The 24,678-nt window shown below is 38.6% G+C and overlaps 2 protein-coding genes across 3 annotated transcripts in view; one reads left to right on the top strand and one right to left on the bottom strand.

Annotated features, from left to right (window-relative positions):
* Positions 1-666: 666 nt before the first annotated feature.
* LOC146003639 (uncharacterized) lies at positions 667-1,705 on the top strand. Its single transcript, XM_083141962.1, has one exon. The coding sequence runs from the start codon at positions 675-677 to the stop codon at positions 1,428-1,430; it is 756 nt and encodes a 251-aa protein (XP_082998088.1). The 5' UTR covers positions 667-674; the 3' UTR covers positions 1,431-1,705.
* A 360-nt stretch (positions 1,706-2,065) lies between these two features.
* The window catches only part of LOC146003281 (SET domain-containing protein SmydA-8-like), an 84,568-nt gene continuing 61,955 nt past the window's right edge, over positions 2,066-24,678 (bottom strand). For both annotated transcript variants that reach the window (XM_083141508.1, XM_083141506.1), the window contains exon 3: positions 2,066-4,107. In XM_083141508.1, coding sequence (XP_082997634.1) covers positions 2,638-4,107 — 1,470 coding nt within the window. In that variant the 3' untranslated portion in view covers positions 2,066-2,637. The remainder of the gene's footprint in view (positions 4,108-24,678) is intronic.

The following is a 24,678-nucleotide window of genomic DNA, read 5'->3' as shown; positions in this document are numbered from 1 at the left end:
TCGAGTTTGCATATAGTCTAACCCAGCGTTTCTCAAGCACCGGGCCGTGGCCCTGGCATAATTTTTACCAGGCCGCGAGAGGTTCTCCTGAAACATTTTCTCCCAATCAACAAATTTGAAATCAAATTAACAATGTAATTATTACTTTTCCGAGAATAATATGTTCATCGATTTCCTGATTAGTATTAATTAGAATTTTACTGTGTACATAAAGCCACATGCGAATCAAAATAAGCACTTAACAAATTAATTTTATGACATTGGATTGAGGAAACTATAAGATTTCACGTATCCAGTGGTTGACAACAAATTTAAACATAATTTTATATTTGTTAACAAGCCCATACTCGAAGTATTACTCTAGCATAATGTACTAATTTTTAATTTCAAGGATGCATGTCAATTTATAAAAAAAGTTTAAGAAATTAGAAAGAAAATTTGTTGAGATCTGGGCATCGGCATTCTAACAAGGCACTTACTAGGCCGATGTCTCACGAAGTTTCAGAACCACCTAACCCATCATTACAAAACTAAACGTCAAGGGAAGTAAATATTAACTTTCTGATTTATTAGTCATTGTTGCTGAACAATTAAGATATAATCCGTCTAACAACAATGTATATCTTTCAGGTTGTGCGTTTCCAATGATCTGGTTGTATTCGACAGAGTTCGCAATGGTCATTTATGATCTCGACATTGACATACCTATCAGTGAAGAGTTTCTAAATATCACTGGAATTAGAAATACTACAGAGTCTTTCTGCGCGATAGAGTTGGCTCACAAGAATCTCTACTTCACCATAGTCTTTATGTTTATAGTAACCCCGCTGCTGCTTACCTTTGTGGTGGTCTACACCATGATTGGACACTTCATCTGGGTGAGAAAGCCAGTGGGAGGCTCGACAGCAAGAGCGGAGGAAGTTGATGATAGTCCGAAGACAAGTCAAATCCACGTGGAGCGAAAGATGAGGACCGTGAAGATAATATTTGTGCTTATGTTCACGTTCCTCATATGTAGATGTCCCATTTGGCTCTTCAACGTCCTGGATTCGGAGGATAATCCTCTAACCTACGAATGGGTAGGATTGAAGCACTCGCTCAGTGCACTCTCTCTGTTCAGCTGCGGTGTCAATCCTTTCTTGTACGCCTTCCTCCACGACGCCATAACTAGGGGAGGTCCTGGATGTGCCAAGTTCTGGAAGGGACTATCCCTTTGTGTCAGTTGCTGCTGGATATTGGAATTCTGGAAGTATCTATGCCGGCGGAGGAAGGAGACGGATAGTCTCGTGTCCTCTCCAGATGTGAACTCGCAGACCACAAAGACAACAACCAAGGGCGCAACTACTTCGGCGTGTCAGGTGAAGGATACGCAAGTGGTGGATGCTGCTGAGAGTAGCAATGGTCCAAAACAAGCATGGACTCTATCTTAGGTGCAAGAGACATATATCAGCGTGCGGAAGAGGGTACAGTATTAAGGCCCGGCATATTGCGAGGCTAATTCAAATAGGGTTTTAGAGTTCTTTATAAAATCACTGAATCCTGCACGAGGAATCGAACCAGGGGACTTTTGAGTGCAATGACACACATGATTATTGGAAGCAAGTATCATCGAAGACATTAATATGATTAAAGGTGATTTTGCAAGAACCATAAAGCCTGTAAATCACTATAATTGCGTTGAATCATGTGTGCATTTGGCGTATACGTTCACAATATTCTCTAATATTTTAATCGTCATGAACTGCAAATATATGTTACTATTTTTTAATGTAATGAAAGAAATGAAACCAATGAGAAATATATAATGTTTCACGTTGTTGCTTTGTGATATATGGAGCCAAACTAAATGCAGATAGATCATCAAAGTATATGTTACAAATTTTGGCTTCAAGCCTAGAAATACACTTTTGCATTTCAACATCCACAGTATGCAGAATAATATACTTCAGTTACATAAATTATTTAGCATCCTTAACTTCTGAATTACCTTAAATAGTAAATGTATTCCAAGGTGTGCTAATTCATGACTAATACCGTAAGTAAATAAAATGTTTCATATTATTATTTTCTTTATTACAACAATTTTAATAAAAATCTTTAAAGTAGTACAAAACAGAACAATAAACTCATGAAAGATTAACGCAATTGTCATATAAACAATAATTTAAACATAACATAATCCTACATCATAGAATCGTGAGCAACAAGACAACTGATTTTGATTTGAAAGTAAAAAAAATCAACATGTTAGAATCCAGCGATAATGTAATACTATGGCAAAACATTGCAGCTTCTGTCTCCATCTATAGTAAAATTTCAAATACAGTGTATTTTATGTATATAAAACACAGGTATTTTGTTCGATACGCTATTTAAGGTAGTGACATATCCTATCACGTCATCATGCTCTACTTTTGAGATTCATAACTTAAAGAGCAATTAAACATCTATTTGCTATATTTATTATAGTAAATTCCCATGGCGAGTGAAGTTTATTTAGTTTCTGTTGCCTGGTACAAACTAAGTTACAGCACTGCTAAAGCCTTAACTACTTGTGACTAGAAAATAAGCCTGTTTCAAGTATCACTATGGACAAGTTATCACATAATCTCAATTATAAGTAAAGAACCATAGGGTTCACAATTTACAGCCAATCGTCTCCATCCACTGCTCCAGATCCGAGAGGGCATTACTGGCAGCTTCTGCCAGTTTGCCTTCTGGAAGATAGGAAGGTTCGTCCTGAAGAAGAGTTATGGACTTCTTCAGGGATGCCCTCGCCTCTCCGGCTTCCTTCCGCAGCTCCTCGATGGCGCATTTGTCCTCTTCAAACCTTTTCCTGGCGAGTTGAAGTACTGCCGTGTGGAGCTCGAAGTAGATGATCCCCGTGTACACTTGTAGGCGACCAGATGCTGGGTCTAGTTTCAAGGAGACCGCCGCTAACTCTTTGCATAGGTCTACCTTCCTCTTGAGCTTGTCTTCTGTGAGCTGATGCAAGAGGTAGCCCTCCTGACGCCCGTACAGCTGAAGCAGGGAGTGCTTCACTGCGTAGTTGTGGTAGTGGTTTGGGTGAAGGAGAGCCTGCAGTTTCCTCAGAAGCATCTCCAGTTCGTCCACGCTTGGAGACCCGCTCTGGACGATCTCAACCTCTTCCCCCAGATGCATGACCAGCTCGTTGACATTATCAGCTGTCAGGTCAGAGGAGCAGCTGCTGCAGACCCAGTCGCTAGATTCATCCAAGGGATCCATCTGCAGTAGGAACTCTCCGCAGTTCAGACACTTGATGCTGCTGAAGTGTGTACCCAGCTCGGTAGGGTCGGCGCAACGTTGGCACCTGCACAAGAAGTACTTGTTGTGCTTCAAGTGATCCCTGCGCGCTTGCGTACCCCAGAGAACATGCGTGTACATCGTCTGAATATGCTCCCCTCTGGCGATGGGTACCGCAGCTTTGACAGTGATATGGAACCTATCATCGAAGGAGTGCTTGGTGTTGGGCACGCAGCTATGCTCCATCAGGTAAGCCGTGGGGTACAATGCCTGGATCTCACAGAACTCCGTGCGGATTTCAAGAGCATTCACATCCAAGATCCCGCACACTTGATGTATAGTCTTCTCCGAGCAATCGAAGCCATCTTCTGGGAAATCCGTGAGACCAATATAGTTACGAAGGAAGCCGACAACTCTGATCTGATTCTCCTCGTGGATCAAGGTACCAGCCCGCTCTTCCTCGTGCGACTCCATCTCCAGAAGCTCCTGCCACTTACGGACGTTCTTACGCTGAAGAATCAGACAGCGTAGAGGCATGACGGCCTCGTAAGCGTAGTGGGTGTCGTTAAACTCGTCAACCTCAACAGGAGCTCGACCTTGGCGGTACACAACGCACTCCGATCCGTGGTTCTCCGCTGCCCCTGGGCACTCGGGACCGCAGAGTGGCCACAAGCACTGAGGACATCGATACCTGCCGTTCACTGGAGCGTAACAACCTAGGCACAAAGGTAGAGTGATCTGCTTCGGACCTACCACCAGAGGCGCTTCGCTCAGTATGACGTCACCAGGCTTCAAGTCGCGTGTTGCAACCATATAACGGCCAAGGTCTGAGGATGATTTGATCTGAATAGCAAGAAATACAGAAAAGAAATTAAAATGAAAACAAAAACCAGTGCAAATGTCATTTCACAAAAATTTTACCTGGTAGCAGATTACAATTGCGCCAAAGTTAAAAAAAATTCACCGTGTAAGTCTGAAATTAATTTAACATAGCTTGTACAGTGAGATCCATGAGTATTACCGTGAAAATGTCCATCACCATGTTCGTGCACTTAATTTAACCCAATAAGAGCTTCAAGAATTAAAAGAAAACTCAAAACAAGCTGTTGACAACTTCTGCACCAGCATACATAAAACTCCATCGCTTAAAAACACATAGGATATAAGAGAAAAATTAATGAAAATTGTCATGGACAATTTGCACGGTAATAATCATGAATCCCACTGTACGTACCAGGAAATCAGGTTACAATATTTCAATAACAATTTAAGATTTGTAAGAACGGCCCACGAGGCCGAAACACGCCTGCTTAAATAAAGACCGTTCTATTCTATTCTATTTATATGAAGCGTGCTTCCCCTATGAGAGAATGAGATCTGTGATGTTAGACTATGAAAGTATCGTATGCTGATTCAAAGGAAATATATGACGAGGCTACAGGTATTATTTCATTATGTAACAATTTGCGAAAATTGTTGCTGACCCTCTGTATGAACACTTAGACAGCACTCATAAGACACAAACTAAAATACAGTTTAGTGTTCATCGGTATCGGCTCTTGGAGTCTATAGCTGGGGCGGAGCAAAGGCAGTTAAGTTTCCCTTAGTAGATAAAGTTTAGCATAGTGCGGGGACAAAAGTGGCAAAAAGGTGCTACTGGTTCTCATTAACAATACTACTTGATAACGTCTACACAAATATCATAAATAAACTTCCTTACAACTTACGGTAAATTTCTTATCTCCGGAAAATTGATTTCTTCAAATTTACAGGAGAAATTACTTACCGAATGTAGTTTCTTTATAGTTGTGGAAGTTCGGAGAAGCGTTTTCTCGCATCTCGTTCATTGAATTTTGCCGGTAAATCATCTATTTTTTCGATATAAATGTGTGACTGATGCACGAAAGCTCTTGCATCTATTTACTTCCAGGTGGGTGTAGCCTGTGTGTGATGACGTAATCCCGGTCAATCCCGGGCAGTGTTTTCAAACACATGTTTTTGTAACTGAAGAAGGTGCGTTTCCGTAAATGGTTTGTGGGGCTATGTGTCAATGGTTCGTGAGGCTATGTGTCAATGGTTCGTGGGGCTATGCGAGAATGGTGTGTGGGGCTAAGCATATTTTTTTCTAAACCTATTTTTAACTATTGTAACCTAAACGTGACCTTACCTAACCTAAGCTTACCGGAAATGGTTATTGGGGCTACGTAGGTATTTTTGGGTGCAGTGGGATGGAAACACTGCATGCCGAGTACGGTAGTGAAACTTTGACCGTCATGTTGCGTGTTACCGAAGGCAAAAATAAATGAAGAAAACCTAATCGATATGTCGCCAATAGAGCTTATTTCCATGAATTAATCGAAATGCCACCTTCAGCAATGTTTCTCAATGCAGAATACGTAAGTACGAATATTGAAATTAAGTAAACTAGCAAATTTCCGCCGTTTTCCGGAGATAAGAAATTTACCCAACTTACCAAGTGGTACCAAAGTTATAATTACTGAAAAGCAAAACACATATTCGAGAAAAAGTTCAGGATTACCATTAAACCACACAGGATATTCTCTCCTTCTGAGCTATCTTATCTGAAGTGTTAAGTATGGTCAATGAACAGGTCAAATATGGCACAGCACAGAATGCAAAACTTCCTAATGTTTACCTGTTCTAAGTCGTATTTTTGTACATATTTCATTACAAGCAATGAAAGGTATGCATGCTGCCATCTGTAGAATTTTCAGTCTAATAGTAGAAAGTAGATATTAATATTGAGGACGTTTATTTAGCGTTCTTTATTAGCGACATCAACCATAGGCGCGCTCACGGAGAGTCTATGGGCACTTCCTAATGTGTTTTCAAAAATTTCAAAATGTAGAAAATATAATTAAAATAATGAAAACAATATCAGTGTTTAAGAAAGTAAGAAATGTCGAACATTTCTCGATCAGTAATCCCTTAGTAAAGAAGATGTTTTTCATTTTATAAATCATGAAACATTTTCTCATTTATTGAATACTATAATGGTGCATGAGGTTGTGTAATGTAAATTTGGAAGTCAAAAAAACTCCATTAATAGAGTTCCAATACAAAGTACGTGAAGAATATCGAATTTTGATTGAGTAACGACCGCCATGTTAGGCAGATTTCAGTTGTATATTGGCATTAATCTTATTCGTATACTTTCATGTTAAGAACTTGGATTAAATTATTTATACTTAATTGTTTATATAATTCATATATATATTTACGTTTGTTATAATATTATTCGCGTATTTTTGTAACATTTATTCAGAATTTATAGGCTAATAATTATCCCAAATAATATATGCAATATGCAATATTTATATATATGCAACGTTTTCATTGTTTTTCAAGCACAAGTTAAATACATTTATTCTTAATATCGATTTTTGTTTAACAATGTACAAGAGTGAAGTAATTTGTCTTCGTTATAAACTAAATCTTTATTTAATCATTTTCTTTATGTGCAAGGGCAAATATGATTTATTTGATAAAATCAGTTTAGTTATTTCTATATAGTTTAATATTGTAATATTATAGCAAAGTATTTCTCCCTCGTTTTCAATAAAATATCGTTTCCTATTTATGTTAGGAGTGGGGGAACCACGTTTCGTGTTCTTGGCGATGTAAAAACTTCCACGTTGGCATTTCTAATTGGTGCCAACCTGAACTTTAGCTTACTATCGCTAATTAACATTGATGTGTTATATAAATCATCAGTTTTTCTTGTGTTATTTTATGTTATGAGTTTGTATTGTAAGTTAGAACAATCTGTTATGCTGCGCCTCGCGCTTGAGGTAGTCAGTTGAGGTCTTGCTATTAACTGTGAAGGCGGTGCGCGGACTCTCGTGTTAAATAAATTGCTTATCACTGCCTGCGAGCGTGCATGACCCAACAAATTAAAATTTTTAACTTGTGCGAATCAGTATGTACGCGCGCGATTCGTGATTAAAGATTTTGGACATTTTAATTATAAAGTATTTGAATTTTATTTACTGTCACGTGTCGCAATTCGGTGGTTTCCTTCCTGGAAGAATATGACCAGCCGGAGCAAGGATCGGTGTGTTGCCAATTCGGATCTCCATACCCTGCAGTTACGAGTGGTGGCACGTTGCAGTTGCATCTGAAAGCTGAAACTACCGTTCAAAACGACATACAACATGCATTAACGTCCACAGGATTTTTTTCAGAGAGGGGCAAGCAAGGTATTTTTTTGAGGGAAGCAAACAAGGCACATCTTCCCCTATAATAGTGTTGTACCCTCAAAAGCATTGCTTCAATTTGAATTTATCATGTTCATGCTATAGCTAACATGTATGTGGTTGAAATGAAATTATATGTGTGAAATATGTAATTTTTTGGTTTATTTTAATTTTCCAAGGTGGGTCATGGCCCCCCTTACTCCCTTCCAGACGTGCATGAAAGCAAATGACATTAAGTATCAGGTACAACATTATTTTTTATGAAGCAATATCCTTCAGAAAGTGTTGAAGAATTGAAACCACAGATATATTTAATGGGAGGTATTCATCAATATCACCTGTAGAGATATAGGAGAGTTGGTACTTCTATACCAATATTGATGTCCATTTGTTTACTTTCATTATTTAAATAATATAAATATCATCACGATGATTGAAAACCCTGAGCTAAGGTGACAACATACTCCTAGACTATAATGTTCAAATTTCATCTTCATGTACTGTTATGGAAACAAGTACGTCCCCTTAAGTCTTTAATAGGAGCAAGTAATGCAGGACGGTAGGCAACACACATTGCACCCCTCAACGATCGGATGATATTGCCTGTCTGGACACCGAGAAACGTCTTCCACGCGAAGGTCAGAATGACAGAAAGGCAAAGAGGGTCACGTGACTGTTGGTTACGTGGAGTGTTGTGCTTTTCCACGTCCCCAGTTCTTGATCCGCAGAAAAAGTAGAGCTGCATCCAATATATTAAAAGAGGTTGTTTTCAACTATACGATAAATTATCATTATCTCATTGGCAAGGGTATCAGTATTAGTCGGGACCCAAATCAGTTTTCTTAAAGCTGCTAAAACAGAAATTAAATACTAAGATTCGACACGTGTAAAATTTCTTATACTTGGAAGATGGTTCCAAGATAGATACCAATTTAATACGTCCATTTTATTGATTTGTTTGGTGTTTTAAGTCCACTTTACACACAGTAAGGCTAATCGGGACTGGACCTACAGCTTAAAACGGAATGCGAACCACTATGTGCCTCCACCGGGTATCGAACCCGGGACCCCTTGATTACAAGGCGACTACACTACCACTGCACCGTCGGGGATGTGTCGGATTTGTTTATTACGTTACACTTCAGTGTGGCAAATGTCTACTACAAAAGTGAGATTTCTTAACAGAAAAATTAACCCACTCCTTTTATTTCGTAGCCGGTTTCATCTTGAAACTGATATTAGGAATATTAGTTAACAATGTCATTCGTGACCAATGAAAAAATAAATTATTGTATTAGACTCAAAATTATTTAATACCTTAGCACAATCTTTTTTGTAAGTTTAAATTTTGTTGTAAGTCCACTTTATGCACAGATGGACTCGTCTGAACTGGATACAGTTTGATGTAGGATCCGAACTACTTTGTGTCCACCTGATATCGTACCCGGGACCCCTTGATTATAGGGCATTAGCACTATGCCATCTTAGAAGTGCACACAATCTTTTTATTTAGTATTTTTAAACCTATATGCATCATAATACGTTGTTTAACGTTGCTACTTCTCTATCGATTAAAGGTATTTTACAATGAAACAACAGACACGTGTCTTAGCCAGAATTCGAACCCACAGCGTCAGGTTTCACAGTATATAAGCTTCTGTTTCATGTTTATGGTTTCCTGTCTGTAATAGCAAAACTAGAAGCTTCCCATAAAATTCCTTTCAATAGCCTCATAATGTTTGCATATCATATCGCCAAAGATTGATTCATTCGTCTCGAACACAATCCCCGATGGCGGAGTGGTAGCGTCGTCGCCTTGTAATCAAGGTGTCCCGGTTTCGATACCCGGTTGAGGCACATACTGGTTCGGATCCCACTTTAAACTGTAAGCCAGTCCCGATTAGCGTAACTGGGCATAAAGTGGACTTAAGACACTAAATCAGCCAACCAACACAATCGCCATATTATCAAATCCAGAACCTTCGTCGCGAATTACATAATCAGGAAGACAATGTGAAATAACCGAATAGAAACAGAACCTAAACTTACAACGGATAGATTGGATTGAGTCGACGATACAGCACGCGTTGTGAAATGAAGAAGAATACGAAAATTGAAGGCCCTCGATATACTCATACATCGACTTTTCCTCCCCTCAATGAGAAGATATCCTTCTTTCAGAGAAGCCTTTACGTAGGAGTGCAATGATGGAGCTTCAAGGCCACGACGGGGAAGTGTTCTACATGCAATTATGGGACAAAACCAATCCATCGCAGACCTAGGAAAAGTGGATTGTCGAGATTGGGGTGGTAAAATATGGGATGGAGCGTGAAAAGATCGGCAATAGAGGTAGCTATCGAGTAAAATTAACTCTAAAACCACATGGTATGATACACTGATTACCGATAGCAGAAATCTTATTTCCAAAAGAAAATAAAATTTCACTTGCATGGAACAGACAAGAAATAATTAACTCTTACGAAAAAATGAAATTTTTTGTAAACATGGCAAGGGTTCTTCCCTTGTATTTTAGTAAGTTTATGTCAGTTCCATACATATTTGCAAGCTTGATACTGCTTATGAGTATTAATGCTGGCCGATGAATGGAACCACTGCAATATTGTCGGTGATTCGAACCCAGGACGTTAACATTACAACGTTATTCCCTAATGTATGAAGAATTTATAGTGAATGAATGCATTAGTATCTATTGTGATTCTATTATTCCTCTATAGACTAATCGTGCAGTAGAAATCGTTGACGATTCAATGAAATTATCTAAAGGACACTCACGAATGGACGTTTGTGCAGAATTAACATGTGGAAGAAACACGTCCAAACATCTGGTCGCTGTTGTAGACAACATACAGGAAGTTTTCCTTGCACTCTGGATTTATGTGCATAGAAAGAGGGAGTGAAAAGATTTAGTTCGAAAGCAATTTGAGGGAAATGTTGTCTGTGGATGCTGCTTGCAGGAGTCAATGGCTGAGCTGCGGACAACTCCACAATCTGATCATCCTGCTCGCGAGAAGCAGCTCGGGGAAAACCACTTCGCCGACGATCGTGAACACCGTCAAACCATTCCTCCTGCTATCGTCAAATCCATTTGGAAGCTGACTTCCTTCCTACCTATCCCAAGGACACTACTAATCTCTCTTGCACTCCTGACGCACATCCACATTTCAATTACAGTAAAACCTCGTTAATTCGGACTAATGGGGGGATAAGACGAAAGTCCGGATTAACTGAAATAACCTAAAATAACAGTAAAAAGTGCATTAAAACTCCGTTTATAGCAACAAAACACGTTTATTATGGTGTATTTAAAGGCCATAGGCCTAAACACACTATATAGTACAGTACAAAGTCTGCGGGAAACAGAATTTCATCAGTGGTTGACTGCCGTTTCTTTGGGAAGTTAAAACCTTGCATTCTGCATTTTATTGGACCTTTTTCCTGTCCGGATTAAGCGAAGTCCGGCTTATCGGGGTCCGGATTAACGAGGTTTTACTGTATTTGTTCTCAGGAAAATATCTTCTACTGGTGACATAGTGGAAGTAACTCCTACCATCCTAGCAAGAAGACTTCCAGAACCCGACTGAACATACGAGGAGTTTGATATAAAAGCTGTATTCCTCTTTGGCCTCCCCGATGGCGCAGTGGTAGCGTCGTTGCCTTGTAATCAAGGGATCCTGGGTTCGATACCCGGTGGACGCACAAGTGGTTCGGATCCCACTTTAATTTGTAGATCCAGTCCCGATTAGCCTTTCTGTGCATATAGAGGACATAAAACAACAAATCAATCAATCAATATATTCCTCTTAATTCCATACGTCATCAATAACAGGAACACGTGTCCTCGTCTGCTACCACAAGTTTGGTAGAGCAGACGCCTGCTTGCCACCCTTTAGTTCAGTGACCTTCGGCCGTAATTATCGAGAGTGAATGAATTACCAGACACCGTTGCCTGTGCGCCTATACAACAATAGATATTTCGTTGATGGCTATAAGTATTAATTCAGCTACAGTTATTTCAGTTAGGGCCGGTTGCACCATCTCCGCTTAACGTTTCATCCCCCACTTAACACAATTTTGGGGTTGTTCAAAGTCCGCCTAACGTTACCTAGCACTTGAAGTCCCGTGTAACGTAAGTGGCGGTCGGGGCTCCGCCTAACGCGTTAAGTGCCGGATAAACATGGAAAGCAGTACACTGTGCAGCCAACAGATACGTGAAGTACCTACGTAGTATAATATGTGTTTGCAGTTGATATGGCGAAGTCTCGATCAGCTGTTGTAAATTGCGAAAGTTTTCTGCATGTTTTGCATTACCATAATTACAGCAAAAAAGGTGGATTTGGTAATTATCCCATGAACAGCAACAAATAAAGCAACGTTTCTAAATATATGTGTAAGAAATTAAAATTAGGAGGTCATTTTCGTGTGTATTCCGAAAAAGTTGTATTGTTTCCTTGTCGAAAAAAATAGATGTGGCAAATTTGCTTACGTTAAAGCCAATGCTTCGTTAGAACGACCACGCAGATAAAATAATATCAAATAATTTGTCAACTCGACACCAATTCAACCTAGACAGTATCACTTCCTCCTCAACTAAAGACCAATTGAAGGTACTGAGAGTACCAAGCGCGTCATGTGGTAAGAAGGAGTAAGGGATACCTTTTTGTATTCTCGCGTCATCAATTTGACGAAGCCTTAACTTTATAGGGTTAAATAATTTACATAAATTCTGACTCAGAAGCATTACTTGGTATATTATACTGTATATAATTAGCAGTGACGTGCACTGAGGAGTAGCTAGTCTAGCAGAGATAGATCAATCAATATCACATCTCGAATTATATTCAAATCACAATATTTATTGTCTTGTTAAAGCCACAGTTCATATGCAACACTTTCTTTTCCACGCGGTTCTCGTCCATCGGTTCGATCCGCGGGCAAAGCTGGTTGGATACCCTAGCTCGCTCTTCCTCCGCCTGACCAGTTTCCAGGTAGAAACGGCCGCCCGAAGGAGAAGGAAGATTTCTACCACTACCTCCCTTGTCCCCTCGCTCCCCGCTGCAATGGTTGAAGGCCCAGGTTTTCAGGTCCCCCGGTCTATCTTCTATAGGACAGGTAGGGGATTGGTTTCTCATAGATTTTTTTGTAAATCCTCTAAAGAACTCAGCTCAGGGTAAAATTTTCTGCAGTACTTATGTTCTCTGTATTTACACAACCTTTTACACGTTGTACAATATGTATATATAATATGGGATGTAGTTTTATTATTTATGAAATGGGAACGTGTTATGTGCAGACAACAATGTTATGTTTTCTTTCTTTTTTTTATTTTCAAATATGGAATATATAATGATTAAATTACAAATATGTGCTCAGGCTCTCTGTCACTCTCATTTTAGTAGTGTTTTATTTAAATATACTACTCTTGGCCTCTAACAGCCATAAATACGCATGTATTTGTTTGGGCAAGAGAACGCGTCTTCATATTGTTGTTGGTTTGGTTTATTTTACTTCGCTTTTCTGCCACATTTGGTTATCGCGAAAATGGGGATGAGTGATGATATGATGAAATTGATGAAGGAATCTCACAAAGAACAATTCAGGCCTGGATTCGAACCCGTGACGAGCGCGGATTCTTGTTCCTATGTGTTGTACTCTGCAGTGAATAATGAAATAATTTGGCATGAAAAATGTATCTCAGAACTCAAAAAGCCAAATGAATATTATTGAAGAAACTACAAAAAAGTGTGTTTTGTTACCTGTCTTGTTTCTGTGCATAAAATGGCCTTAAAACACCAAATCAACAAACCGTTGGGGGGAGTGGTTATCACAGCGTGCTACGACACCTGGAGTTCCGGGTTCGAACCACGACCTGGGCATGGGTGTTCTTTGTGTTTGTCCGTTTATTAATTTAATCGTATCATCTTCGCAATTAACCAAATGTGACAAAAAGCGACGTTAAGTAACAAAAATGAAATCGAATCATTGATTGATTGCTTGATTTGGTTTATTTTACTTCGCTTTTCCGCCTCTTTTGGCTAATCGCGAAGATGATACGATAAAATTGATGAAGGGACACACACAAAGAATACCCATGGCCAAGCCGAGATTCGAACCCAGGATCTCTGGCTTAGTAGTCAAATAAAACCGTTTTTTTTATTTTCGAATGTGGGTGGGGGTACCTGTTATTGATATTCTTTTTTTTAGGAATACAGGGCCCTAAAGGGGGAGGGGTGTGACCCCCCCCATTGAGCACGACACTGACTGCTACCCCAAATGTCGATGTCACCGCACGTCACTGATAATTAGCAATTACACATTAAAGCTAAATGCGTAAAAATATAAGAACAAAAGTTGATTAACATGGAGAAAACAACAATGGTACTTAAACTTTCCAACGGATCAGAGCCACTGTCAACTGTCTTGTGCTACTAGGCAACAGTCGATTTTTAACAGTGACAACAATGTAGTAACCGTTGTGGAGCAACCGTGAACCAACCCTACACCGAATCTCAAGAACGTGAAAAAGGTGAAAAAGTATTTTGTTGTGAGAAGGTGACTTCCTTTACATAAGACTGGTAAGAATAGCCAGTTAACTTTTATATTTTACTGTTTGTCGGTTTTCATTTCTTCTTTGTTAATATTAAGTCACAGAACAACTCAGTTGCATTTCTCTTGCAATGAAGGAGCTACTCAATACAACTCAGGTCAGTACCCAGGATTTTTTAAAGGGGTGGAGCAGATCCGGAATGCTGTTGGATTGAATTAGGTTCTTTTATGTCGCTTTTCTGCCACTTTTGGAGATGAAGATGAGTGATATGATGAAATTGATGAAAGGACATTCACAAAGAACAGTCCAGGATTCGAACCCATACACCTGGCATCGTAGCACGCTGTGCTAACCACTCCGCCACGATGGTTGACGAAATATTGTTGGAGTATTAGATGTGACCACTGGCGCTATGGTAGCATTGCAGATAGAGCTAAAGGCACATCTGTAGAGTTGAAAATAAGGAGCGAGTTTGCCAAAAAGCAAGACATTTTCGCATCGCAACTGGAGATCGAATCGCGTTGTTTCCAAGCCGGCAGTTGGAACTGCGAGCGGGATAGAGTCGGCTCTGGCTGAATACTTTTTACCGTACTTGGATTCGAGCGTTTTACAGTTCAACACATTTATTAATTTGCTAGCAGGGAAGATAACCCTAAACGAGCATTATATTTATATTGACAGTTTAATTTCCCTTGGTACATAAGGTTAGCATAGTGCGGGGTCAAAAGTGGCAAATAAGTAAGGGAAGTAACAGCCCCCTCGGCCCCCTAATAGTCGCCACTGATACTGATTATAATAAGTCCAAAATGGCCCCTATTAATACACAGACCGTCTCCCGTTGATGTGCTTATTTGTGTGGAACTAGCAGAAAGTACCTCGCCTCACCGATGGAGTAGTGGTAACGTCGTCGCCTTGTATTCAAGGCGTCCCGGGTTCGATACCCGGTGGAGGCACATAGTGGTTCCGATTCCACTTTAAACTGTAGGTCTAGTCCCGTCTAGCCTATCTGTGCATAAAGTGGACTTAAAACAAGAAATCAATCAATAAACATCTCTAAATGTGAAATCGGACCGTGGTAAATAACAGATAGAAAACTAACCATTATCGTCTCATTTCGTTAATGCACAATTTTAGTTATTAGGTACAAAAAGAAAGCCCTGCTGGACCCATTCCGTACCCGTCAAAAATATAAGAAAAATATAAATATAAATCAGGATTACATCCTACCAAGTTCCTGCATTACTTCATAAGAAATTGGTTATATATAGTTGAGAGAAGAACACGTTTTACAAAGTCTTGAAATTTAAGAAAATTATTGCACATTTCTTGTTACGGAAGTTCATGAACAAATCATTTAGCAAATTAAATAGGCAATTATTCTTTACAAGTGTGATAAGAGAGAAAAATTCTAATAGAAATACTAGTATAATAAAGGCGTGCCATCTAACGGAAATCATGAGAACTAAGAATTTCGTTTTTGGGATGATTTTCTTTTTCAACCGAAAAAATCTTATTTTGAAAATAAGAGTAAGTTGTAAACATTAATTGTACATGATGGACATAGGCGTAGCTACAGGGTGTGCCGGGTGTGCCTATGCACACCCTAATGGGCTGCTTTATCAAAGAGAATTAAAGACAGATATTTCAATAAGAGAGAAAATAAGCGGCAGTTTGTAAGAAGTTGAAAATGTCATTACTTGGCACAAACGTGTGCATTATCGCTGATGAAACGAGTGTCTATAGTTTTTCGATTCATTGATGCCATTGGAGAAATAATATATTTACTGCATTCTACTCTGTACTACAGCGCTTTTCTTCTACACCTGTCACAAGCTGCAAGTGTGAGAGAGCTTTCTCCAAGCTTACCCAAGTTAAAACTAAATTAAGAGCAACTCAGAAGCAGGATAGATTCGAAGCCCTGCTCTTGCTATTTGTGGAACAGGAAAAAGCTTCGTCTATTGATGTAAATGAAGTTATTGATGAGTTTAACAACATTGTAGCCTTTGACAGACGTCTCTTATAGATGACGTGTATTTTGATGTATTTGTTTGTAACATTTATGAACATTTTGCGTGTGTGTAATTTCTATGCAATTTGATTTGTTTCTACTACATATATTCAGAAATTTTCAACACTGTAATTTAGTGAATTTATATTCCTTTACAAACATCAGTGCAGTTAAAGAGCCAAGTGATTGTGTTGCAAAATATGCTATTAAATAGGGGGAAAGACCTCATTTTTTTTCTTTGTGCACACCCAAATATAAAGTTTTAGCTACGCCTATGATGGCTATGTATATAAATCGAAGACTAAAATTGGTAAACGCTGTAAATGCCCAAGAATTCAAACACCGCTTTTCACGTTAAACTGTGAAATGTGCCATGCTTTATAATGTGGTAAACGCGAAATGTGGCTGGTAGCCCTCTAAGTAGTTCAAAGGGCGTGTAAAGAGGTCACTAGAGTGAACGTTCTTACGGGCTGATGTGCAGAACGATGCGATTTCGCAACACTTTCGCTTTTGGCACTTACAACGTTTACCACTTTTAGTCCTCAATTACATGACCAATCGAAATTTTTCACACAAAGTCCCTCCATAAAGTACTTCTGCGGCTCACCAATCAGTGGCTAGATCTGGAGGCAACTCTGGCAGGTAAAGGCGGCCGGAGCGAGATGTCGATCACATCCTTCCACCCCTGCTATGTGCTTTCATGGCACAGTGCCATGCATAATGCGTATTTGTGTTAATTTGGCCATTACTCAAGCAAGCTTATACCCCTCAAGCGACACGTGTCGCGTGTTGTCCCTCCGGCCTGAAATCTCCCTAAACAATGTTATTCCTTCTTTTCCTCGAAGGCATAATTGGGGGCGGACTATGAAGGCTCGTATCGTCAGACGCGACAATTGATGTTTTTTTTCTATTTCAGTTTTAAACACACAGAAGCGAAAGAAAAGAGAATTGTCGCTTTTTCCCTTCATTTTTTACATAAGTATTTCCCCAAGATATTCACTTTTAGTGTAATTAGCAATATTATTAAAATTGTTAACAGTATAGCCTACAAGCTAATAATGCACAAAAGCAATATCAACAAGAAAATAAAATACAATACCTTGTTGCAACCTACTGTGCAGGGATGCCCACAGGGGGGGGGGGATTATGGCGCAGGTTGCGCCATCGAGTTTTTTGGGGGGGACGTTTTCCCTTCAAATAATATAAAATTCAACATTTATATTTTTTCCAAAATATGTAAAAATGTTACACCTTAAATGCACCATATTTATAATCTATTAGGTGAAGAAAAGAAAGTGTTTAAGGGTATTATCAAGGGGGGGTGAGAAATATCCAACTCTTAAATATTAGGCCTTAATTGACACGTGTGTTGGGGGATTCTGAAATAAACTTGGGGGGGGGCAGTACCCAACTCTAGGTCTTTGATTATGAAAGCTATTTTAGTTCGAGAGGGATTGAACATTAAATTGAGGGGGTATCCGATTCTTGTGTATTGTTATTGTCTTGCGGAGATTCTGGTATGGAGACTGAGAATTTTTTTTCTTGACGAGCCAATATCGACTCTTCAATATCAACAGTAAGTCTAAAATTGGCATGGGAATTTTGGTGGTAGGATTGAGTATCAAATTTAAAGGGGGAGATAGGAAACTCTTGATAAAGTGTTAAATGATAGATTGCCAAGGAATTTCTGTAGTGGAGAGAGAGTTGGAACATTAAATTTTGCGATATGGCCTCCACACGTTTTCGACCCCGAACGTTTCAAAGGAGAAGCAGGAAAAGACTAAATAACTCGGGATCTTAAGAAAGTATTGACACCCCATTAAATGAATATTTTTGAAAGTCTGCAAAGAAATGGATGTAAAAATTTACTTGCTCGCTTTGCTCGCAATGATGTTTTGCTGGGTTGCGTCTTTGGCACTTTAATGTGGTGATTGTTAAGTTTTTATACTATAGCTACATTATAAGAAGTAGTAGTAGTGTAAAAGTATATACAACCAGGACGAGAAATGATGAACCCCCCTCAGGCAGATTTGCCTACACTTAAAACAAGCTCAACATGCCCATATGAGTTTTTTGCTCAAGTGTGGAACCCTGTCTAATCCAAGATTTTTGTAAAAATGCCCTCGGGAAGTTCCTGTGAAATGATGAGCCCCCTCAGATTGATTTGCCTACAATTACAAAAGGCACTTCTGTGAGATTGTTGTCCATAATTCTGTCAAAAATATGCCCCTCTTGATATTTTTTTTGCCCACACCTAAAACTAAGCCCCCCTCACCCACACCCACCCACATACACACCCACACACACCCCTCACACACACACACACACACACACACACACACACACACACCCACACATATTTACTTCCGGTTTAAGTTCAATTGGACACCAGCCTCAACTCATATATCTAGTACTAAGACAATGTAATATGCAAAATTCTTCTAGAATTGCTCTGTGACTCTCTCATTTCTTACATCATAAACATATGATTTTTCACCTATGAGAATAACACTACATATGGTGTCATCGGGGAGTGTATCGTGGAATTCACAGATAATTTTAATGTTTGTCCTGTCATTAACCACAACTTGTTTCCTTTTTGAAGTGTTGATTACAAACATGGGTCTCTGTGCTTTGAATTCATCTGGTGTGTAATACATGTCAGTATTGCCAGTAGTGACCCTTTTGTATGCTGTAAATGCTTCATATAATTTAAGGAAATCATCCTTGGACATGTCTAAATTATAATTTTCTCTAGGAAATACCTCATTTCTGCCATTTTTAAGATATATGTTCTTGATGTTGCAGTTATCAAATTTACTTGAATTTTTTTCCTGATTATTGTGTCTTCCAGTCTGAAACAATACCACCACAAAATCCGGCATGTCATATTGTATACTGGAGAATGAATTTGTAGCATCAAACTCATAATAAGTACCAGCGGCAGGCTTCTGTACACATTGATATGTATAAAATTGTAAAGGAATCTGTGGATTTTTTATTATATCTGCTTTGTATTTAAGAGCATAACTGGGTTCATATTCAACAACCGGGATTCTTAGCTCCATAGTCTGAATAATGCACTTGCCTTCATCAGGGAGGGTATTTGGCAGAGCTTCCCCTGTAGAGTTTAATGTGCTGTACCTCATCAAAGCATTATTATCATTGGCAGCTCTTCTAAATGTGATTCTTAAACCACCCTTCCACATAATATCTTTGTAATCTGAGAAGAATCCTGGCAACAGGCGCATAGGGAACAGCACTGTGTGGCTCTTAGATATAATTTTATCACCAGCCTCAAATCCACCTATTTTGTAGTAAGAAGCCTCGGTTTTGGATAATTTTAGTGTAGCCAAAACTGTGGAGGTAATGCCGGGATAATCCACTCTGTTTATAACAACACCATGCTTTCTGATCTCAATTTCAGAGAACAGATGCGGCACAAAATTGTCCACCAATCTTATATTTGAATTTGCCGGATAATCTGTTCCATCGAGCTTCACAACATCAAATTTGATGTATAGATCTGCTCTGTGGGGGTGTATAAAGCCATCCCCTACATCAAGATCAACCTCAATCTCTGTGTTGGGTTGATTTAAATTTGCAAATGTCCTCCTGTTTGGGGGGAATGATTGTAGCTCATAACTCTCAATATTTTCCATTTTTTTTGTATGTATTTTTATTTAAATATTAATATCTATGATAGCAGTTGTTGTGGCTCCAGCAAAATCAACTAATTCTTCTTTTTCATTAGTGACCATCAATTCAATGTTATCTATTCTATTATGGCACACAGGAAAATATAATGTTGGGGATGGAGTGTAGATGATTGGCTCCATAAATTCAGAATTAGGTTTGAATGTTGCAATGATGCCAGTTTGTTTGTGAGTGCCTATGCCATTTGATTTGGTGATCATACCCTCGGCCACATTACAGTGAATATTCAGAGTCTCTATGGCTAAGAATTTAGGTATATTAATAGCAGTGTGTTTGATGGCTGGTTCAAGTTTTGTGTTGTTCTCAAAGCCTAACAGCTCTCCTATAGTACCCAGATCCACTGTTTCTGTAGCAGATACAATCTCTACTCTGTGAGTGACAGAATTTTGAGTTAATACTATACCTCTGGGTAATTGAGCATTTAGAGTGGACAGATTATACTGCCCTGGAGTGATGACAATTTTTTGATCCCCTACTGCAATTTTGTTGTTGTGGTGTGTAATATTAGGGATCAAGTATATGCCATAAAATGCTCTGAGAGCTATTGTTTTGGGATACACTATATCATCATGTAATTTGAGTTTCAATATTGAATTTTGGCTGGTGAGATGGAATACCCCCATGATGTTTTAAATACCACAGGGCTTTTTGAAAATTTTCAATTGATGGTTTATTTATTTGAGACATATATCTGAGAACAGATAAACACAAATGTCCACAATTAACATCTTTGAAATTTTGAACACGGGCATTATTGTAATAAAGATTAGCTGATTTTAGATATTGTACTAAATTTTCAGGTGGAACACCTCCAAATGAATCAAACACAAATGCCTCATTGTTTAAATATTTAAGAAAACAAATCCAGTGAGTGCCCTGATTTTTGTACTTATCCAAATTAACAATGCCACACTCTTTGTTGAGTGGTTGTTCTGGTAAAGAATCAGACATGTACACACCTCTAAAATTTTTGATGCCCAGTGGCTTGATTAAAGCTTCAATATCTTGGTTTGTAAGCGGCTCTTGTTTTTTTAAAACTTATTCAGGGCTCTCTTAACACCTTTGCCTTGTTTCTCCATGGCCAGGTTATGGCGCTTCAATTCATCTAATTCTGCCCTATTTTTCTTGGCATCTATTACTGTTTTTGCTATGACAGCTGATCCCCAGCCAAGCTCCCAACAGCCCCAAGTGCTGCTAAGATGGCCGGGATAGTAAATATGAAACCCCCCACATGTGATTTTTTCCTGGATTGCTGTAATTTTTTTAATTGGGGGGTACTAAGCAACAATTTCATACCATGGCCCTTGGCAATACAAGAGCTTTTTTTCTTGCGCTGCTTTTTGGTTAAAAGACTATCAATAGTTTTAAGAGATTTAAGACCTGCATAAGGTATTTGATACATAACACCCTTGGCCTTCATTCTAGGTTTATTATATACATATTCACAGCCCCCACCCCAGTTTTTGTTTGGTGTTCATAGCTATGGTGGTCCCCAATGCTGCTATTTTTTCACTCAAAGAAGCATCTTTGCTTACAAATCTACCAAATGCAGCCTCTTCTAATTTCTTGTCTGCATCATGTCTCTTGTCAAGATCAGAATGTGTGTTGTATGCTATGTCATGGTCTCTACAAGCAGCATCTAGGGGATTAACACCAGGATCACCTCTGTTTAATCTATGGTCCAATTTTGTGCCTGGGCCACAATACTGATAGCCTGGAATGTGTAGTTCAAATGGCAGCTTGTTTATAATGTCATTAACCAACCCCTGCCCTCAGAAATATTCCAAAATTTAGGTGGTAGAGTATTAATAATTTTTATAAGATATCCAATCCCCTTAGTGTCATTCACTATAAAATTAGACAATTTTGTGCTTATCATGTCCATAATTCCAACCTTTTCATTGTAAAAATTGTGGTTGCCAGCATTTTCCTCCCCAGCTATCACCAATAACCTATCTACAAGTTTCCTGACATCATCAACCCACACAAATTCTTTAGGCAGGGTGTTGTATTGTTTGATTCCACTGCCTGCCTTAATTTGTGACCATATGGGCTTGATTAAATTGTTGTATTTTGCTCCACTGCTAGACTTGACTCTTTTTTGTGTGGGATCATTGTTCTGGTATAGAGCATCTGATTTTATTAATATTTCTTTGTAGTGCTCATAGTCTTGATCTGTATAGCTGCCAGGCCTTTTCCTAGTCATCAGTTCCCACAATCCAGGTGTGCCGGGATATTTAACAAAACCACCTCTTTGTCCAAGATGAGATTCTGAATATACAATTATATCATCTCCCATAAATGTTACTCTGAAATTGCCAATTCTATGTATGATGCTACCATCACGCTCTGTGTCAGCATATAAGCCAAAGACCTCATCTTTGTTGTCTTTAGGTGTGCTTAAATATTTTTGAGCAAGAAGACCCAATTCAATAGGATCCAGAGTAGCTTCAATTCTTCGAGGAGCAACAGGACTAGGTGTATGAATACTGGAAAGTGGGGTGATTGGATAATCTAATATGTTCCTTGCAGCTACAGGTACAAGTTCTGTGATCAAATTTTGATTTTGCTCTGTAACAGTTTTGATATTTTTACCTAATTCACTAATAGCATCAATAATAGGCTGTTCTGTTTGTTTGTGTTGTTCATAAATTCCTCGGTTCTGTGATTTCCATCCCTTAAATCTTTTTACAAGATAATCTCTTAATTTAAGATCATCAATGATTGGCCTTTTCATGGTTATTTATATATGTTTCAATGTCTAGAAAATTGTTGATTTTATTTCTGTATTTGCCACTATTGGGTTTTCTTGTCATATCAATTGTGACAAACCCATAACTGTCCTGGTTCCAGCACCTACTGCAAAACTTGGAAAAATCATTGTAGCTCAAGTCCCCACCTACATATTCATCATGTGTGTGTTTGAGGTTGGTATGATCTTGATGAAACACACATATAAAATTGCTGTTGTCTCGGATCAGCTGCTTCGGAATTTTAGAAAAAGTCTGTGCCAGGTAGAAGCAATCTATATTTTTGTGCCGCCCCTGTGTAAAGAAATTTCTAACCTTGTTTTGATTATCCAGTATAATGTCATCAAACACAACAACAGAATTATCGAGACATTCGTGGAGTGGCTTAACATCTGATTCAAAAGTGGCAATATCCAATCCATCATATAGCTTCATCAGCTGCTGATATTTTAATTGTTCCAAGCTCTTAGAGAAAACATACAAGTGCCTGTTTTTCCAGTCTAACCAGTTGGGTGCCAATAAAAAATTATCAATCATTAGTGTAGTTTTACCACAAGCTGATGGCCCAACAATAAGACATCTAATATTTTCAGGCAGCAACTTACCATTTCTCTTAATCTGCTGTTCAGGTTCTGGCAGCCTTTTTATAACATCCCAGGTGCTCATATTATCACTTTGTCTGCATCGATCCAGCTGTGTTCTGGAAGTCCTAGCCATTTGACAAATAACTTGTTGCCTTTTCTGCGGATGATTTTTTCTATGAGATATGTGTCAGGCTGTTTAGTTTTGTTGAGTTCTTCTTCATAGAATCTGCCTTTGAGAATTTCTCCTCGGTGATCTTTTATTATATATGTGTTAAGGGTCCCAGGTTTAACTTGAACCACTGTAAATAATTCAGTGCTCCAGTTTCTTGTAAAGCCTCTTTTGAATAAGTGCTTATATTTGCTGATTCTTACTTGATCACCCACCTTGTATTTGGCCTTTCTTGTTGTTGGCTGGTATCTAGGATAATAAACAGTCCTGATCAATTTTTGCTCATCAGATGAAGTTACTTCAGAGGGTTTCATGTTGATTGTGGAATGGACCGAGTTGTTATATTTATGTAGAAGTTCTGGAAGAATATTAAGCCATTTATAATTACCTTGAAGTGTAAATTGTTTATACATAAGATTTTTGAGAGTTTTGTTGAATCTCTCTACAATTGAGGCTTTGAGATCACTGTAACTCGAATAATGTTGTATTGACTGGTTTTTAATAAATTGTTGGAACACAGAATTATAAAATTCTTTGCCATATCTGTTTGCAAATAGCGCGGTGATCTTCCACTCTGATTGATGATTGTCCTGATGGCTTCTGTAACACATTTTCCAGTCTTGGATTTGAGTGGCACAGCCCAGGCAAATTTTGAAAATGTGTCTATGACAGTAAGTAGATACTTGTAGCCCTTGTTGATTTTGTCTAAGTTTTTCAATTGTCCACTTGCCATCTCAATCAAGTCCCCTTGCCATAAATCATCTATGCCTTTTGTGACTACTGGCAGTCTCTTATAATTATGTCTGGCTTGTCTGTGTAATTCATCAACAATAATTTGTCTAGATATAATATGAAAACAAGAATATTGCAACTATGGGGTGTTCCGCAGCTGATACTGCAGGATTTTCTAAATACAGTTTGTCTCCTATTTGTATATTAAATTCCAGAGATCCATCATCTTCAGCATAAGATGTTTCTAATGTATTGGGATCTGTAAAATCCTCTAACTCTACACTGGTGATTTTTGGTTTGTTGTCAGCATTTGTTATTGATAAGGTGGGGTAGTGGTGTGCCTGTGGTTGAAGCCAATATTTGATCTTGATTGGTCTCAGTGTGCCCCCAACAAAAAACTGGTAATAAAATTGAGCAGGGGACAGCATATATATTTTGCCACCTGGTGTAAATGGTGAATCATATTCTTTGTTGGGGATGCTGTACAATTCAAGAATTACTGTATGTTTTGGATTCTCGATTATGCCTGTTATTTCTTTTTCTGCTGTAAGCAATCTGCTTGTTACAGATTCAAGGTGCTCATTGATGGTCCTAACAACATCATCATGGCCTGGCTTGATTTTTATGTCCACAATAAGTTTCTTGTATTGTTGCACAATTTCTTGTAGCTGG

The sequence above is a fragment of the Lepisma saccharinum genome, chromosome 20, assembly GCF_977018435.1.
Source record: "Lepisma saccharinum chromosome 20, izLepSacc3.1, whole genome shotgun sequence".
Classification (NCBI taxonomy): domain Eukaryota; kingdom Metazoa; phylum Arthropoda; class Insecta; order Zygentoma; family Lepismatidae; genus Lepisma; species Lepisma saccharinum.
Note: the sequence above shows the minus strand (reverse complement) of the source record. Positions and strands in the feature narration are given on the sequence as shown.

Coding starts and splice junctions, on each gene's coding strand:
- LOC146003639 (XM_083141962.1), top strand. CDS start 675: ATGGTCATTTATGATCTCGACATTGACATACCTATCAGTGAAGAGTTT.